At 38.5% G+C, this 20,556-nt stretch overlaps 1 protein-coding gene across 1 annotated transcript; it reads right to left on the reverse strand.

Moving 5' to 3' along the window:
- Positions 1-3,647: 3,647 nt before the first annotated feature.
- zbtb45 (zinc finger and BTB domain containing 45) lies at positions 3,648-15,429 on the reverse strand. Its single transcript, XM_002938493.5, has 3 exons — positions 15,193-15,429; positions 10,880-12,481; positions 3,648-6,151 (listed from the first exon to the last, which is right to left on the reverse strand). Exons 1-3 carry the CDS (start codon positions 15,206-15,208, stop codon positions 5,898-5,900), a joined length of 1,872 nt encoding a protein of 623 aa, XP_002938539.2. The 5' UTR covers positions 15,209-15,429; the 3' UTR covers positions 3,648-5,897.
- Positions 15,430-20,556: the final 5,127 nt, after the last annotated feature.

Consider the following 20,556-nt stretch of genomic DNA (forward strand, 5'->3'; position numbering starts at 1 on the left):
CAAACAATAATAATCGTTAAAAATGATTTCCTTTTTCTCTGTAATAATAAAACAATTCAGGGTAATTAAGCTGCATGAATCCATATTGGCGGCAAAACAATCTGATTGCGTTTCATGTTTAAATGATTTTTTGTAGACAAAGTATGGAGATCCAAATTATGGAAAGCTCCCTTATACAGATAAACCCCAGGTCCCAAGCATTCTGGATAACAGGTCCCATACCTGCATGTGTTAATTCTACTTCCTGTTCTTACATGCAAGGGCAATACAAATTAGCAGTCCACTGAGAATCCTCTGTATGAGCTGCTCCTAATCTCAATGCCTAACAAAGGCAGCGGCAGGGGGATGGAAAGGGATTTGTTTATACAGGGGATTCACAATGGACTGATGCTTTGTTTTTACCTTGAAGTGGAATGTGACTTTACTATTTAGGTGTTGCCCTGTTCAGTGAAAAAAAAAAATCCTAGTTAAAACAATTGGCAAAAAGCATGCTCACCTCATACCTATTCATTCCACTCTTATTGAAAATATTGAAACATTTCATGCAGTAGGCACTAGCAGACAGCCTGGTTTTCTCCATGGCTGTGAAAGAGCAAATTCCATGGTAGTTATCCAGTCACTGAATCTACCAATTATTTACCTTTTTCCCGTTGAACAAAGGCACTCTCTGAACAGCAGATGTGTGTGTATTACCCCCTTCAGCTCCTACATTCTATCCCTGCTTTTATCTTTCGGCCCAACCAAAACATGGCTGGGAGTAACGATGGTCACATGGTCATTTTCCCTAATTACCCATAATAGGAAACAATCTGCAACACTTTTTACAATTTGTTGTCAAGACTTTTCCCCAGAAATGGTGAGGAGAAAAGCCAATTGCCCGCGTCACGTAGCCTTTACCTTAAGGCAATAACTGATTACTAATGGAGCAGTGATCTTTGAAAAAAGGAACGTCTGCTCCTCCAGATAATACAGGAAGGTGCTTTTCAATCTTACTGTTAATTCTTTTGTTATTTTACAAATAATAATTGTCTTAAACTTCATGCCCAGGGAATGTATTAAGCCTAAGAACTATATGAAATTGGGGCTCATTTATCAACACTGGGGAAATCTGTTGCTACAAGTTACTGTCAAATTGCAAATCATTATTCCAGCCTGCTACAAACATTTGACTGGTTGCCATGGGTTAATGTCCAACTGTTAATTTCCCAAGTTTTGATAAATGAGGCCCCCTTTAGGTATTTTGATTGCAGATATAAATGATATAAAGTGCCTTTGCAGTGGAGATAAACACGGATTCAAGCTGACTTTTTAATACACCAGTGGGCATATTTATCAAAGGGTAAAACTAGAGCTCGCCACAGTCCACCAAAGGGAAGTTTCACTAATCTCTACATTACACAGATGGCATCACATCTGAGACAATCTGAAGAAGTCTTTGTTTCTAAGGTAAAACTCACTCCGACTCCTTTACCAACACTGGGCAAATCTGCACCTGGGCAGTACCCCATAGCAACCAATCGGTGATTAGCTTTGTTAAAGGGGAAGTGTATCCCCTAGTTATTTCTAAAGCTAGACAAAGAAAATAGAGTAACTGCTTTTAATTCTATCTGAAAATCAACAGGGGTATGAGGCTTTGGTAAGGAAGCATTAGGCGCTTTGTTGCCTGGCAGATATTGCACTCCCTGCACAGCACTGCCTCTTCCCCGCCCCCTTGATGTCACCACCTGCCCGGTGAAAAAAGTTGACAATGGTGGCAACCCTTGCCTTCAAATTCCTTTCAATGGCCCCGATGGGAATCACTGTGGGTAAAACTTTAATATCATGTAAACGTTCACAACTTAAGTATTTTTTTAAAAATTATGCAAAGGTTAATAAGTTTTAGCGCCCCCCCCCCCCCCCCATTGGGGGTCATTGAAATATATTTTTAGATGCTTTGTTGCCTGTGGGGAGCATGATTTCCCAAAAGGGACAAATTGTTGCCCTGTGTGCCATTATCTTTTTCATTAAAAAAAATATGGATTTTTTGTAATACATATTAGCACAAGCACTATTTATTTTGCTCATGTTGAAAAATACGTATATACGCCCTGTTCCAAATTATTATGCAAATGATATTTTTCTCATTTACCAAAATAATTGATGTCAGCATAATTCTCATGTTATCAACTAAAAAACTTACAATGCACTGTTCCAAATTATTACGCACAGTAAGTTTCAAAACACTTTATAGGTTGTAAAGAACTGAGAATTGTCATTTGTTGTGTTTGCAGCATATTTACTGAAATCAAAAGCCATTTCAATCAAAACTTTTAACAACATTTTAACTTTTTAAACATTTTAAGAGGTCACGTTCCATTTTAACATAGGAGCCCTTATTTGATAGCAGCTTCACAAGTCTTGCATCCACTGAACTTGTGAGTTTTTGGACAGTTTCTGCTTGAATTTGTTTGCAAGATGTCAGAATAGCCTCCCAGAGCTGCTGTTTGGATGTAAACTGCCTCCCACCCTCATAGATCTTTTGCTTGAGGATGCTCCAAAGGTTCCCAATAGGATTGAGGTGAGGGGAGTATGGACTTTCTCTACTTTTATCCCCATAGCAGCCATTGATGCAGAGGTATTCTTTGCAGCATCAGATGGTGAATTGTCATGCATGAAGATGATTTTAGCATAGTTCTTCCTTCTGTACTGGGAAGAAAGTGGTCAGTCAGAAACGTCATTATTTGCAGAGGTCATCTTTACACCTTCAGGGACCCTAAAGGGGCCGGACCAGCTCTTTTTCAATGATTCCGGCCCAAAACATGACTCCACCGCCTCTTTGCAGACGTTGCAGCCTTGTTGGAAGACGGTGGCCTTCCACCAACCATCCACTACTCCATCCATCTGGACCATGCAGGGTTGCACGACACTCATCAGTGAACAGGACTGTTTGAAAATTAGTCTCTGCCATTTCTGCTTGTGAGCATTGATTAGTGGTGGCCGAATAGAAGGTTTAGGCACAGTTGCAGACTCTGGAGGACTCTACACCTTGATGTCCGTGGGACTCCAGAGGCAGCAGCAGCTTCAAATATCTGTTTGCTGCTATGTAATGGCATTTTAGCAGCTGCTCTCTTGATCTCTTGATGCATGGATCTGGCAGAAATCTTCCTCAATGTGCCTTTATCTGCACAAACACGTCTGTGCTCTGAATCAGTCACAAATCTCTTAATAGTGTGATGATCATGCTTAAGTTTTCGTGAAATATCTGTTTTCATACCTCGTACCTTGAGACACAATGCCATCCATGATTTTAATTGAAATCCAAAAAAATCTAATCTTTGTGACACTTAAATAGAATTTGCATAATAATTTGGAACAGTGCAAGTTTTTTATCATTTATCATTAGGAGGTTTGTTCAATAAAATTTGAATTGTACTCTTATTAGTTGATAACATGAGAATTATACTGACTGTTATTTACATCAATTATTTTGGTAAATGAGAAAAATATAATTTGCATAATAATTTGGAACAGGGTATAGTTGTATATTGCCCCATTAGGACAGCTGCATGTACAACACTGCTGTAAAATCGCCCAGTATTAGTAAATAAGGCCAACTGTTGGAATAATAAGAGTGAAAAGCACAAGAAACACCATATAATGAGCTAAAATGAATGATCACTGCCCCTTTAATATTCACCCAGTTTTGCTGTCAGGAGCCTAAAATCTAAAACAGCCTAAGATTAAGCACAGAGAGAAGAAATAAACAGATGCTGCAATGTTTTCCTTCCACTTTAACTATCTGACATGCAAAACAAACACATTTGTAAAACGGCTATATTACTTTGTGACTACTAATATAACGTGAAGAGGGACTTCCATATTGAATGCTATGGGTACAGAATACTATAGTGGGGAAAGGGAAGATGAGGGATTCAGTCGTTCAGTAAGAAATAACTATTGTTCTTACCGCATCGCACAATAAGTTGCAGGTACCCAACGTGGAATATCTTTGCCTTCTCAGTAGTCGACACAAACATATCCAATGGAATTAGGGCTGCACTGAATCCAGCACTTGGGTCAGGATTCGGCCGAAGCAAATCTGAACCTTTAAAGTTGTGTGACACTAAAGAGCTGGGAAACTGAATGTGAACATTTTTCTGTTCCCAATGGATGCCATTTATTATTTTTCTCAAATTTGAGTATGCAAATTAGGGTTTGGTTCAGTATTTGACGGATCTTTGGTAATAGAGTTCAGTATTCAGCCAAATCCCACAATTTATAGATTCTGTGCATTCCTATCAACATCTACCTTCTGCTTAAGACTACTGCCACATGGGACTGATCAGAATCAGCCCTTACGCTGGTATCGGACTTTCCCTGTGCCTGTAACTGGAGCCAATGCGTCGGCTCGGGAGCAGTCACATAAAGCACATTTTGTCTCTGAAACATGAGAGCCAAGATCCGCTCCGGGTGTGGGCACAGGGATAAGCTGATTCTCTGACCGCATTTATTCGCAGGCTAAGAATCAGCCCCGTGTGGGATCAGCCTAAGCAAGCAGTATTCTTAAGGAATTAATAAGTGCTTCTGTTTTCTATACACCAGTGTGGCGCCTGCACTACATACTCGCGTGGTGTTAGTGCCATTAATACATTCACACGTTAACATCTTGTATATAAAAACGGGTGACAAACTGCATACAGGAGCCGCTGTCAGTACAGGCAGACAGTCTGAAAGCTAACAACACTGACATTCATAAATACAAACAGTAATTTAAGAAACATATTTTAAAAGGTGATTAAATACACTATTTACATAGGCCTATAATTAAGGAGGAATCGGCTACACACAACGTGACAAGATTATAAAACTTAACCACAGACGTGTCAGTGGTGTGCAATATATTTCACAATGGGCAGCACAATCCTTTGGCATTCACATGGTTAAATTAATTGCTGGTTTTACGTAATTAGTGCCTTTTTGCAATTATGTGAAACCTTGCACAGGTTAGCGGGTGTTATATCACTTTTATGTCTAATTTTGTGAAATGGAAAAGTATTCAGTCCCGTCTATTTATAAATATATGATTTGCCAACATATGATACGGTTTATATTAAGGTTGTGCAGAGAGAATAGTAGCATGGTCCCTGCTGAAGGATCTTGTCAATGCCCATAAAAAAAAAACAAAAAAACCCTTGCCGCTAATGGCAAACCGGCAAAAACCATATTAGAATGTATACAGATATTCTGACTAATATCTTCAAGCTACCTTTGTGCCTGGGTAACGTCAGCAACGCAACACTGATTTTGATAGTCATATATTTAGGTACTTCATTAAGCATTGATTGCCTGGAAATAGATTCCCCTTACTGTGAATCGCAATTTTTTCATGTCTTCGCTGGAGATCCAAACTCCATAACAGAGAACACATTCAGAAGAATGTAGACCAAGCAAGTGTAAGAGGCGGTTCTTGACTGCCAAGGGATGGTACCGCAACAGTCTCTCGTGACATCACTGCATTATAAGCAATAATTTCAAAAAACGTTCTCTTCTCGCACAGGGTGAAACCCTTTTGAAATGTTTTCTAGATAAGAACACATCAGGATGTTCCATTCTAGCAGTAAAGTAACATGGTATCACGCATGTTGAGCACAGAATTCATTTTCGGTAATTGTGTTTTCAAACATTACCTTTGGAAATGTTGACATGCAATACAAGTACACTTTACTGTACAAGAGACTAAAAAAAAAAAAAAAAAAAAAAAAAAAAAAAAAAAGGTTCTAAAAACTGAAGGCCCCTTATTTACTATCTATCACTAGGAACATAATAAGTATATTCTACCTGGAGCAACTCCAAAATAAATACTAAGCATAAGGAGTAAGGAAGATGCCCTTTGCTAGTATTGTAACGGTCTGTCCTTCTCAGGCTGTGTGTGTAGCAATATGTCTCTCCAGAAGGGTGCGATGGGAGAAGTACTTATTGCAGAAGCAGCACTGGAAACGCTCAGGCCGGTGGGTGCGCATGTGGACATTGAGGGAGCTCTTCTGGGTAAAACGCTTGCAGCAAATGGAACACTGGAAGGCACGCACCCCGGTGTGAGTGACCATATGTTTCAGTAGGTAATCTCTCAAGGAAAACGACCTCCAGCAGATACTGCACTGATGAGGCTTTTCGCCTAAATTAAGAAAAAACAAAATTTAAAACACAGATATGGGAGAAAAAAGTTAATTAGAAGAAAAATTACATTTCTTAAACTGATATGCAGCTTATAAAATCTGATTTTCCTTCTTTATGAATCTACAAAAATTCTACAAAAAACAGGGCCATCATCACAGGGTACTTAAGTTAGTCTTTTGTAAACTGCAAAGGGGGCAGGGTTTGGGAAGTGTAGGTGGGTTGTGGGTGAGGTTACAGCATAATGGGGCGTGCTTAGGGTGGATCAAAAGATTAAAGAAAAGGCATAATCATGTATACATAACATCACAAATTCAAGGCAAAGGAAATGGATGATGTCCATAAATAGTATTAATGGCAGCTTCTTTGTATTAATGATTGACACTTTAAATTCAAGTCCCTCTCTGTGGCTCAGGATTTAATCAGAACACCGCTGCACCTGCATCATCTGTACATAATGCTTAACTAGAGGATATCATTTTATATATGACTTATAATAAGTCATATTTGGTTCTAATAATACCAAGAAAAGTAGTGTTAATGGTTTCCAAGTTACTGAAATTGCATAAAGGACTAACTGAATTATACTGTTATTTTTTATCTTCTAGAAGAGTGGTGTCCACAGCTTTCCATGCAATAGACCCATTATCCACTATTTCATACACTCAGGGCTGGATTATTATAAATCTCTGATGTCATATAAAAGAGGTATATAGAGATCTTAGGCAAAGAAAGTCACAACAGGCCTAGCGGCCTCCAGTTGCACCAACAGCCCCGTTATAGAATAATCAAATGTCAAAATTTGACAAATTAACTGCATTAAAGTATATTTAGAATCTTGACTAAATCTCTAATTTTAATACACAATGACCTCACTAACATGAAAAGACAGAAGCCAAAACCGCTCTAGCAGTGTAAATAAATAGGTTAGATTTTTATCAGTTTAGCTGTTCTTCTTTGGACTTTCGTTATTTCATTAATATCCTTTTTAAGCACCAGAGAGCAATATATGCTCTGCATATTCTAGTTTTATCCACAAACATAAGCCGACACTTCACTTAAGCAAAGACACTCTGTGGCTCATTTATCAATACCAGGCAAACTTGCACCTGGGCAGTGACCCATGTCAACCAAATATTTGCTTTCATTGTTAGCTGCAGCTGGCTGAAAAATAAAAAAAGCTATGGGTTACTGCCCTGTGTTTATCTGTAGCTTCAAATGGAGTTTGTTTTCACCAACAATATAGCTCCAAACATCCGTGTACAACCAATACATAAAACTGTATATAAATTATTCCTTAGAGGTTTAAACCATGAACATTTCTGGTATTTAGATTTATTTTCTATGCTATGGCATCTGACAGGATTGGTCTATATACATTCCCACACCTTGTGTCTCAAACCCCCTATCCTTACAGATTATAAGCTCTTCTGGGCAGGGCCCTCTTAACCCTTTTGTATCGATTATTGGTTGCTTTGTATTTAATAATGTATGTCCAATGTATAAACCCACTTATTGTACAGCGCTGCAGAATATGTTGACACATGTTGAATGTATGTTGATAATAGATAAATAGTATGTTAAGTAATTTTCTATTTTTTTTTAAACAAGTCCTACAAGTAGATGAAGAAAACCTAGTTAAACAAATGAAACAATAATTACGCTATGTTATTGGATCATTTTTTTAAAATAAATACATGAACAAATATTTGTTTATGTATTTATTGAAAAAAAAAATGATCCAATAACATAGCATGTGGCAAAAGTGAATCCTTAAGGCTAATGCCAGAAGAGGCGTAGGGCGGATATTTTCGGCAAGTGGAAAAGCGCTTGCTGAAAATTCCGCCCTACACCTCCTACATGTGCCTGCACCTGAATAAATGAATACGCTCGGGTGCAGGCACATGTAGCCGATATACAGATAAAAACGCGAGACAATGCAAAGTCTCTCGTTTTTATGCGTATTTCGGCTACATGTGCCTGCACCCGAGCGTATTCCATTCATTCGGGTGCAGGCACGTGTAGGAGACTTAGGGCGGTATTTTCCGCAAGCACTTTTCCACTTGCCGAAAATATCTGCCCTACGCCTCGTCTGGCATCAGCTTAAGATTATCATATAATTTGAAGGTGAAATCAGAGTCTGTGTTGTCAATGGAATGACAATCAGGTGTGAGTGAGAGACCCAGTTTTATTAAAAGAACAGGGATCCAGAAAAGCCTGATCACACACATGACACATCTGTGGATGTATATCATGGATTGAACAAAGCAGGTGTCAGAGGACCTCAGAAAAATAGTTTTTGATGCCCATACAGCTGGAAAAGGTTACAAGACTCTCTCTAAAGAGTTTGGACTCCACCAATCAAGTCAGAAAGATTGTGCACAAATGGTGGAAATTCAAGACCGTTGTTACCCTACCCAAAAGTAGTCGACTATCAAAAAAAACTCCAACTGCAAAGCGTCTAATAGTCAGAGAGGTTACAAAGAAACATAGGGTCACTTCTAAACAACTGAAGGCATGTCTCACATTAGCTAATGTTGATGTTCATGAGTCCACCATCAAGAGAACACTGAATAAGCAATGGTGTGTATGGCAGGGTAGCAAGGAAAAAACACTGCTCTCCCCCAAAAATATTGCTAACTGTCTATTTTTTGTAAAGAAGTTCGTGGGGCAAACCAAAGGGATACTGGAAGAATGTTTTGTGGATGGATGAAGCCAAACTAGAACTTTTTGGCTTACATGAGGAGCCTTACATTTGGGGAAAGAAAAGCACTGCATTCCAGCATAAGAATCGTATCCCAACTGGCCTGGACAGCTTGCCGTCATTGAAGGAAAAATTAATTCTGAACTATACCAGAGAATTCTAAAGGAAAATTCTGTCTGGGAACGGAATCTCAAAAGACAGTGGGTCATGTAGCAAAACAATGACACACATGGTCATTCTACCAAAGAAAGAATGGTTAAAGAAGAATAAAGTGAATTTTCTGGAATGGCCAAGTCAAAGTCCTGACCTTAATCCAATTGAAATGTTGTGAAAAGACCTAAAGCAAACAGTTCATTTGAGGAGACCCACCAACATCAAAGAGCTGAAGCTGTTCTTTATGGAGGGATGGGCTGGACTGATCAACATGTACACCATATGTTTAGTTGCAGTTATTGCTGCACAAGGGGGTCACACCATTACTGAGAGCATGATTTACTTACTTATAAAATCATTTTTGTTTCATTTGTTTAACTGGGGTTTTTTCATCTTCTTTTAGGACTTGTTTGAAAATCAGCTGATGTTTTAGGTCACATTCATATAAAAATAGACATTTTTAGAGGGTTCACAAACTTTCAAGCACCACTGTATTTGTATATCTTAGTAAGTCAGTGAAAGATATTATATTTTCTTTTACAAATACCATAAATCAGACAGTCATGGCCCTTTCCTGCTTGCTCATAACTTTATATTATATATATTTTATTCCAGAAAAGTGTGTCTGTGTGTATTTATACTGTTGATCTGTCTAAACATGCGACAGCATCTCTAATATTTGATTTTCATTTCAGAAGTCAATATATACTAGTTACTTTGAATTTGTATCATGCAGAGAAACACAAACAGTAACATTTTCCATTGGGTCGAACATCAACATTGCCACAATCTATTACAGAACAGCAGCCTAGGTCCCTAAAATAAACTACAGAGGAACCAATTTAAACACTGTAATAGTAACTCACACAAACATGCTATATATGGCAGTCATGCTTGTCTCACTATTTCAGAGCTCTAAACTGGAAACTTCTAAATCTGAAGATCTAAACACAACTGAAAACTGATACAACACTCAATTAAGCTGTAGCCTATATACTCCATTCCTGTATCAATGTATCTGCTACTATAGCAAGGTTTTCACAGTTGTTTAGTGGCTTCAGTTAAAGGTTATCTTATGCACTGGAACACTTTGGTGCTTTGGAGAAAACTGATAAAAGTGATATGTATGTGTTATTTTATTGAAGTAAAATAAGAATAAACAAAACACAGCACTGCTAAGGGATACCTGAGAGATACCAATACTGAACGCACAACAAACTCTTTGTGGCTGGGTGCTTGCCAAACAACTACCTATTGGCACAAAAAGCGTTAGGCCACCTATGTCCTAATATTTTTGCTCATTATTTAAAGAAGATTCTCACACTAAAAAGAGTACGTTTCTCTGATAATCAGTCCAATGGGCGGCTGTATAATTAACTTTTTACGCTATCTGCATCTTTACCTACTTTTTAGAGCAAACAAACACCTTTAACTTATTCATAATCTACAGAACTGACAATGTCATTTGAAATTCCAAGAAATATGAGTGACAGGGAGATTAAATAAAAGGCATTTCTAAACAGGTGTCACTGGAAGTAATTGGTCACACTTTAGAGGACCCCCCTCTGTGTTTACATAGCGGCCGAATGGTAGCACTTTATGTAGGTGATGTAATAATACATCAAGTTAACCCAGGTGCATTAATGGTCACCTGTTTTATAGCTGAAAACCTAAAAGTTTGTAAAACTAAAAATTGGTTGCTATGGGTTATGGCACCTGGGCAAACTTAGTGCCTTTTATTATATATGGGGGTACATCTGTATTTCCTTTTCTGGTTCTCATTAGTAAGTCCACCCTCTAAATAAAATCAATACATATAACAGCTAAACATTAGAGATATACATTGAACATGCATGTTTGTTAAGTACATACCTGAATGGATAAACATGTGTTTTGTGTAGTTTTTCCTGGAGCTGAATGTTTTCTGACAATGGCTGCATACATAGGAAGGCTCAGGGTTACGAGAAGGTCCAGGACGCTGAGATGGGTCATTTTGCAAGGATCCAGAAACCATGTTAGAGTTCATTTGTACAACATTAGCAGTGCCATCTTGCTGGACACTAAAAAATCCTTGCGTTACACCAGAAGGAGATTGGTTAGGATGCGTCAAGTGGAACTGGAAGATGCTTGAAGTGCTTGTAGCAACAGCTGCTGCAGATACTGAATTCTTTATGTCTCTAGGTATTACCGAGGCAACAAATGGAAGAGTTCTGGATTCACCAACTCTAGAATTAAATGGCGGACTTGATTTGAAGTCTCCACTAGCGACAACTGCCAGATTTCTAAGGCTGGAACCTTCCAAACTGCAATCTGGGCGGAATTTCTCTGCATTTTCTATTGGGTTTTCCCTAGTTCCTTCAGCGAGGTTTTCTTCATTCTGCCAAGGAGGTATAAAGGTCTCAGAGAATACATCCTGATTGGTAAAGAAATCTTGTCCTTCTGATGCAAATTCCATCTGACCAGTTGAATCTTTTCTGCTATTTCCGGCATTGCGAACTTTCTCTTCTGGACTTCTGGCCTTCTCATTTTCGCTGCAACTTGGAAAGCCTCCACTGCACTCGTTATATGCAGTCATTTTATCCTCATCATCCCCACCTTCCCTCGCATTGCTATCTTCATCTTCTTCTTCATCCTCATCTTTGATTATTACAGGGACAGAATCTGAAAGCTGAAGACGTACAGGCTGACGCTGTTTGCGACTGTGGCAGCTTTGTGGAGCCTCCGTCTGTGTGATGTAGGCAGTTGCTAAGCTTTCACCTTCAGAAACCTGTTCCCCTTCGGACACAGTTATCTCCCTTACTTCCGGCAGTTGCCTCTGCTGTGACGAAAGCATATCTCTTAGTTTGTAACGAACTTCTGAAGCACAGAGTATCTTGGGCGCTTCATTGACTGTTCCCATTTGCGAGATTATTTCAATATCATTATTTCTTAGTGCTGATGGAAGAGAACAACTGGAGTCTCTTAAACCTATTGAGGATGGACCATCTGAATCTTTGGATGCTTGCTCTTGCATTTTGTTAATAGATCTCCCTTGCGGGCCACAAGATGACATAGCACCAGTCATTTTCACTGGTTTGTTGGCTCTGCTCTGAGATATTATTTGTGTGCATTCATCAATGACAGTTTTGATCTGCAGTATACTGGCTGCAGTTAAAATCTGCAGTGCTTCAGACTGTGCGACAACCAGCGAGCCACTATACATAAATTCCACCAACTGCTGCACAACCTGGGTGGGCACCACCGGTGGAACCTCAATTTCAGAATAACCCAGTAGCAGCTTATCATGGAAGAAGGGGCTTCCAGCTGCCAATACGCAACGGTGGGCCCGCAGAGTTGCATCATGTATGTGAACGGTAACATCGCAAAAATGTCCCCCTAATCTCTGGGCATTTAGAGTCTCCAGGAGAGACTTGCTGAAGTTCTGCAAGTGGATGTAGTGAACAGCATCTGCCATTGTTCCAGCTAAGTAGTTTCCTAGGAAAAAAAAAAATAATGTCTTAGCAGAAAATAATGGAAACTTTCAGGTGATGTCAGTGATCCACTTATTTCTAATAGCAAACACATTACATATCATTGCCAGAAAACAAAGGGATAATATTAACATTTATATCAATTGCAATACAGTAAAATCTCGATATTACATACCTTAAATTGTTACCCTAGCAAAATATAGTACATAATACATTGTACAGCATATTTTTCTAGTTGAAAAGCTTAAAATGGGGGTTCTACTCTATATTGGGGGGCACCCTACATTGCATACCAGCAGTTACAACTGCGATTGTACTGACATAGCTTGCATAAAAAAAAACTATTCTGTTTATTATAAGCTGCTCCCTTACCCATATACAGAATCTGTATGTTCCATATATAATATATCACTATCTTCTTCTGTCCCACTATATTTAGCACAGCCAAACACTGCCTCTATAAAAATGTGATTTATCGTCGCTCCGTAAATTTTACATTCCAATTGTATTGGTTTCACTACTATTTGCATTGCAGAGCAAGGATCCAGACAGGTGATCAATGATGCTCCCAAGCAGCACTGAGCAGTATCATCCCCAAAAATCAGAATGGTGTTTAAATGCTTATAAAAGTCGAACATATTCTGACAAACTGAGGGATCAACTTTGATAAAAATGTCAGTCCCATGAAAATGTTTCTTACAGTAAGGAAAGTTTACTAAGGGGGTGAATGTATTAAACTGCTAGGAATGTTTTAGGAATTTCCCAATTCAATATGTGATAAATCTAACCCTCTCTCTCTATCCTTAAAGGAGAAGGAAAGGTAAAAACTAAGTAAGCTTTATCAGAAAGGTCTATGTAAATACAGCCATAAGCACTTACAGTAATGCTGCACTGTCCTCTATCAAAAGAAACACATGATTTCTTGTCTCTTTTTTTGTAAGCATGGTGTTCCAGTGTCCGACTTCCTCTCTCAGAAACATCCTTAATTCCCAGGGCCAGAGTCTGTGCAGGTCTCTCCTCTCTCCTGCTCCCCCCTCCCACCAGAATGCCAAGAACTCCCTCCCTTAGGAATGTGTGATCTCAGCTATAACAACTAGACTGCAGGAAGGAAGAAACCTAAAATGGCAGCTGCAATCTTAAAGGACATGGAAAGGCAAATTCACTTGGGGGTGCCAAAATGTTAGGCACCCCCAAGTGACTTTAATCGCTTACCTTTTACCCTGGGCTGGTGCCCCTGTTAGGAGAGAACAGCACTAGCCCGGGGTACCCGCAGCGCTTCCTTCTTCCTGGTTCCCGAGCGCGCGCATGCGCAGTAGAGTGAAAAGCTGAACTTTAACAGAGAAGTCAGCTTTTCATTCTACTGTGCATGCGCCTACCGCATAGTCGCAGCTAAACCAAGCAGGAAGGAGGAAGCGCATTGCTCCAGGTACCCCAGGCTGGTGCTGTTTTCTCCTAACAGGGGCACCAGCCCCGGGTACAAGGTAAGCGATTAAAGTCACTTGGGGGTGCCTAACATTTTGGCACCCCCAAGTGACTTTGCCTTTCCTTGTCCTTAAGCAAAAGGAGAAAGCTTCTACAGCTGTTTACTCAGGTATGGTAATGCTTTCTGCAGAATAAATATAGTGTTCTAGGTGGCACTAATGTGGCAAATCTACTGGCAGTAAAATGCCAAAATGACTTTCCTTCTCCTTTAATCTGATAGGGTGGGCATTTAGACTAACTGCCACATTCTTCAGAATATCATTTATTCAAAGATGCTACACTGGTTTATATCTAATGCAAATATATATATATAATATATATATATATATATATATATATATATATAATATATATAGCAAATCAAACACAACCAGCACCAAGGGTCTTGTGGTTCAAACAAATATTAGTGTATTATAATTGCATGTACAACCGACCTTTTTCAAGGTATATATATATATATATATATATATATATATATATATATATAAATACTGTTACAATAAGACAATAGAATTTAATAAGAACTAGGTCATCCTGAAAACCCCAAATACATTTGTTCCACACTCACATGAGAATATACCATGTTTGTCCAACCTAGGGCCATGCAGAAATGTTGCCTTTGTTTTAACAACATCTGCTCATACATAATGACCCAAATGCACTGCAATATCCTTTACTAGCCTGTGCCTCATCTCCCCCCCTTATAGGGGTTGTTGGTACATCCCTAATCAGCCTCTTTTCATCCTGCCACACTGGAGGCTTCTGTTAGTTACAGTTCCACTAAAGCTACATGGCTACAGGTTGGGAATGTCTGGCTTTCAATTTATTAATTTAAAGAGAACTCATTCCACCCACCCCCAAAACATGTTTTTCCCTTAGCAATTTTCCAGTTTACAACAGTTCGTTGTGAATGTAATTGCATTAAAAGCTGCGTTTATTTGTCAACTTCTATACTCTGGATCTGACTCCCAACACAATGCAGAAGAAAAACAGCCTTCTGTTACATTGGTTCAAGAGTCAGAACTAGAGAACCGAAACAAACAAACACACGCTGCTCAGTATTGCCATTACATTCATAAACGCCATTAAAGTCACTTAAAATGCGGAATTCGTGTATACCGGAGAGCGAAACAGGACCGCGTTTTTATCTATTATGTAAAAAAATACTGTTTCGGGTGGAGATCCGCTTTAATGCACATAGCGCTGGATAAGTGATTAATAAGTAATTCATACCCAGTGGCATTGGCATAACACAGGCCGTAGTCCCGGATCGCTGTTTAAATGTTGCGCATTGCCGTTCAAATCTCCGCCGTCACCGTGCAGACACCCAGCGGCTCCGCTCCGCCGGCCTGAGCTCCGACAGTACCGTACTCTCGCGAGATGAGACTGTGACGTCACGTCTGGACTCCAGACAGTATGTGCGCAATGACGCCACACGCAGTGCCCTGGGGAGAGCCGAGCGGGGCTGGAGCTTAGTAGTGCGCGGTAGTGTCACTTAAGGTTGTCTGAGCAGGGCACGGCAGGTCGTCAGCGCACAGAGAAATCAAAAAACAGTTCACTGATTTCGTGTTTCAGAGTTTATCACATAAATCACAAGTTTAACATAATTGTTATTTTATCATACTAGGCCTTAAATTATTTGTTCTCTAAATTGTAATGCTGCCCACTGCTCGGATAGCGGATTAACATTTGTCAAGCTCAATAATAATATTTGCAGATAGTGCAGGTTGTATAATCAGGCCTGGATTTGTGGCAAGGCCCGGGGCGGCATAAATATAAGGCCCCCCAGCTGAGTTGTAATTTTGCTCATGGAGCAATAGGGACCAGGTGCCTGTAAACTAAAGTGCGTCCTGTTCCCACTGCTCTGTATGTGACTGAAGTGGCGGGGGGGGGGGGGGTATGCCGGGGTAAGGTCGTCGTGTGGCCTTGGGGCGCCCCATTCTGAAATCCAGCTCTGTGTGTAACATTTGTAGTCAAGGTGTTATTTTTGGTCTATTGCAGTTAAACTACACCTCTTGATTCAAGAACCATAGGAGTGGCCATAACAATCTTGTTATATGTGATTTTACAGTTAATTTGTTAGTTATTTAATAGTAATAATTACTTTTCCCAGTCTCATTAATAAGGGAAAAAACATAAAAACTTTTTTTTCTAATGTTTACTAGCAGTACCTGCCACCACCAAAAAGTCCACTGACGTGGACAATTATTTTCTCTGGTTCAACCCTTTATGGTTTCCCACAATACCTGCTCCTAATTTGACCAGCCAGTAAAAAGTTAGAGTTATTTTGGTGCAAACAGGCACCAGGGGAAATAAAGCAATTTATAATTTTCTTACTCTGGCATCAGAGGATCCAAGTGTATTTTGTGCAAACAAAAGCTATATTTTTCTCAATTTAGGGGCAAACAAGGGCTAATTTAGAAAGAGAAAATGACCAGAAGTAATCTCAAGCTCTTTAACTCCAGGGTTCCAGTGTTTTTGTACAAACAAGGACCAGATTTTTCTCTATTTAGTTACAAAACAAGCAATACTTTAGAAGAAGACAATGGGTGAAATTGGCCAAGAGTAATCTTGAGTTTTTACACTATTTTTTTTACTTTGGCATTAGATGATGTGAAATTTCAAAAGACAGGAGATTTCTCAACAGAACATAGAATAAAACACAAAATTATTGGGAGCGTTTTTATATCCTCTTACAAACATAGTTGTACTAGGCTCTGTAGAAGAGAGTTTTAGGGAGTTAACTGTGGGGTAGAACAAATCCTTGGGAACCAAAAAGAAGTTTCAGGACTGTCCTTGCAGCTGGGCTGTATGACGGTAAATCAGTACACAACAACTGATAAGACCCACCGCTCAGGATGCACTGTGGAATACAGGGTACCTTAAAACTGTCCATGAAGTATGGGCAACTCTGCAGGTTAACCCCTGCTGTACTGGCTCATAGTTATTTTTGTGCAAAATAGAGTTGCCTTAAAACAGAAGTTTATTTATGGTCAATTTTGCTTATTGTATTTTCCTTAATTAGCACACAAATCACTAGATCCCTCAAATGCCAGAATAAAAAAAGAGCCTAAAAAAAAACTGTATATCGACTATGATATGTCTATGAAGATTTTCAGTCATCCAGGTCATGGTATATCTAGTATAAATAAATTTAAAGCAACTGGACTTGTTTGGTAATCATTGAAGACGTTTTACTACTCATCCGTTACATAGTGCCATTGTGATTGGATTAGTGGAAGAGTATATATGCTGAGGACTTCCCATACCAGTCAGTTGAACTGAAGAAGCTGCTCGGATGAGTAGTGAAACGTCTTCAATGATTACCAAACAAGTCCAGTTGCTTTAAATTTATGTATATCAACATGTTTCACACCATTAGTAGAATGGGAGTCACCACAAGCTAAATAGTCTTCCATAAAACAACACAATAAAAAGGAAAAATTATATCATACTTACCGAGATTTTTGTTTCCGGGACTGTAACATGACAGTGGGCACCAATGGGTTAATCCCAGTCACGTGACCTCATTTTACTATAAGCAGAGAGCTCTCCCCATGTTACATGGCAGTGGGCAGCAATGGGATCTTCCCAAGCAGTACATATGTTGAAGATCTAGGGAGGGAAACAGGAAAACTATAACCACAGTACAGGCTAGTGTACCTATATCAATACTGAAGAATAGCATCCTTACTACTGAACTGCACCAACAGCCATGGACAGTAAATTTTTCCCCTGGAGTGAATACCGTAATGAACATGCAGAAAATATTAATAGAACACAAATTGGACGAAATTGGAAGAAAAACGCTATTGACGTAACAGCAATAGCCATTATAATATACTCACCAACCATAATATTTGTAGTGATTCAACATTAAATGCCCAACAAAGAATTAACTTAATTACTTACAGTTCAGAGGAAGAAACTGGTCAGAACAACTTTAATCTGCTGCAAGATAAAATAATTTTTAGATATTACAAAGAAAATTCTCCTACTGAATAAGTGAAACCATCCCAGCAGAAAAAATTATGCAAATAATTAGCAACATTAGAGAAATCTATAAAAAGCAGGTTATGGACACCATTTAATACAAAGATATGTTTATATAATATATAAAATACATTATAAATAAGCTTCATTATCCCAGAATATTACTATAAAATTTGAGACAATGCTGTAAAATAATCTTTGGGATTGAGATCCAGTTGTTGCTAATCTTGTATCACGGCGCCAATTAGCAGTAACATAGCGTTACTATAATGATGCCTGAAACAAACAAATCCGTTAAAACAAGAAATAGTGCAGGGTAACAAAATAGCATGCTACAGTGATACTCCTTGATTCATAGTGATTCTATAGAGCCGTTATTTGAAATAAACTATAGAAGCACAACATATCTGAAATATATGAACCCTAAAGGAGCCAAGACCCAGTATAACTAAGTAAAAAAAATGAAAGGCCTAAAAAGTTGCGGCCTTGTACCACTGAGGTACTGTACCTGCCAGCAACGTAAATACCTGAGTTGCTGCAACAGGATAAAATGCATTGAACATATAGCCTGGTAATAAAAGTGTCATACTGCATAATAGAACCTACTGTGAAGAATTACAGATGCAACTTGCATTTATCACTGGAGAAGCAGCAGAATTAAAAATGGGGATATAGACCACTGAGACAAAACCCCCTGCAGAATTAACTGCATCAATGCAGGATATATACAAGTACTATTTTCCTGTAGAAGAGTAAATTCTCAGAATATATGCCATAAGAAAAAAACTGCAAAAAAACACATTTTATATGGTGGATTTTTTTTTGTGTGTGCGTGTGCATCCTTGGGGAAGAAGAACAATATTCTTGGTAGCTGCATAAAAATAACTGAACTACCCAATACACATACTGTATTAAAATACTGACAAGTTACATCCTGACAACACTAATTGTAGATGCAAACAGTGTAACCTACTGATTAATTTGCAGTATAGGAGAATGATCCCAGTAACACCGTAAAATACAGTACTGAGCCGATGTGATAAGGCCATAATGGCAATCTTCATATGTACCCCTCAACAATACTATGAGGAGCTACTATCTGAAAATCATTTATAATATCTTGAGCAGGTGAAACCTGGTAAATGATGACTCGAATACCCCAAGTAGTTGCAATATGACAATAACTCAATACACTGAATAGTAGTAAGTTATAATGATTCATTAAAATACTAAATACTTGCAACAAGATGATGACTGCACAACAATAATATTAAGTGGTTGCAATTTAGTAATATATTATGTGGTTGCAACATGGTGATATAATATTCTTAGTTGTTGCAACCTGGTGATAATTGCATAAGCACATCACATTTTAATTAAGTAGTTTACAACATGGTAATGGAGACCCATAATGCACAAAGTATTTTCAACAAAAATTGTTGACATAGTAATATATTAAGCGGTTGCAATATGATGACATAATATTCTCAGTAGTTGCAACCTGGTGATAATTACTCATTAACATATTGGGGCACATTTACTAATCCACGAACGTCCGAAAAGCGTCCGAATGTGTTTTTTTCGTAATGATCGGTATTTTGCGACTTTTTCGCGAATTGTCGCAAATTTTTCGAGTGCTCAATACAAAAAAGTCGCGACAATTCACGAAAGTCATAATGGCTATGAAAAAGTCTCAACAATTCACGAAAGTCATAATGGCTATGAAAAAGTCGCGACAATTCGCTGTAATCTATATGTAGCACCATATTTAATCAGTACTGAATAGAGGCTGCTTGAGAGGCCTTTGACTGTATTCAAGATATGATATTTGCCCATTCTGTATTCTGTAGTAATGGGTTGAACATATTCAATACGGATTTGCTCAAAGCTAAATTCAAGAAAAATAAACTTTAGTGTGAAGGGCCCAATGCACGAATCAGACCCAGTTTTTTATACCAATAGTTGGTGGAGCCAATCACAGCTCTGGAAGCTTTGGGCTCCTCACTGGGTTAAGTGACAGTGCTGGATTGTAGATTTAAAGGCAGATTGACTAAAGATTCCTTTAGCATTTTCAGCAGTTTGAATTTTATAACAGTTATTAGGAAAAATTCCCTGACCGTTAGGAAGGTTTTTTTTTTTAACAAACTGCTTCATTTATCAAAGCCTTATGGATTTTTTAGATATGGCATCTCAAAATTGATTTGAATGCGGTCCAGTTGTGTTGTTTTATATGGGGAGTTAGAGTCCAGCAACATTATCTGTGGGTCTTACAATGAAGTAAAAACAAGCAGTGGTTTGGAATACAAAGATCTTTCAGGTTACAAGCAGTGTAGACTAGTAAATATCAACCAGTACAAAATAAAGTGCTGCATTCTTCTCGTATTTATTTTTTTATTTCATTTCATTCTAGCATCTAGCTATTTTACTATTGTAGTTTTTTCATTTTAATTATAAACGCTGATATACATTTCTCCTGCAGTGCAATGCTCTGGTTAAGTTAATCTCAGCCAATGTGACATCTTTATAATATCACAAACAAGAGGACACAGAGTGTGCTGGGTTCTTTCAGAGCATTTTGTCTGCTGTTTCCTCAGAAGAAACTAG

The sequence above is a fragment of the Xenopus tropicalis genome, chromosome 7 (genome assembly GCF_000004195.4).
Source record: "Xenopus tropicalis strain Nigerian chromosome 7, UCB_Xtro_10.0, whole genome shotgun sequence".
In the NCBI taxonomy this organism is placed as follows: Eukaryota; Metazoa; Chordata; class Amphibia; order Anura; family Pipidae; genus Xenopus; species Xenopus tropicalis.

Coding starts and splice junctions, on each gene's coding strand:
- zbtb45 (XM_002938493.5), bottom strand. Junction 6,152..10,879: donor ACACATGTTTATCCATTCAG/GTATGTACTTAA, acceptor TTCTTAATTTAG/GCGAAAAGCCTCATCAGTGC.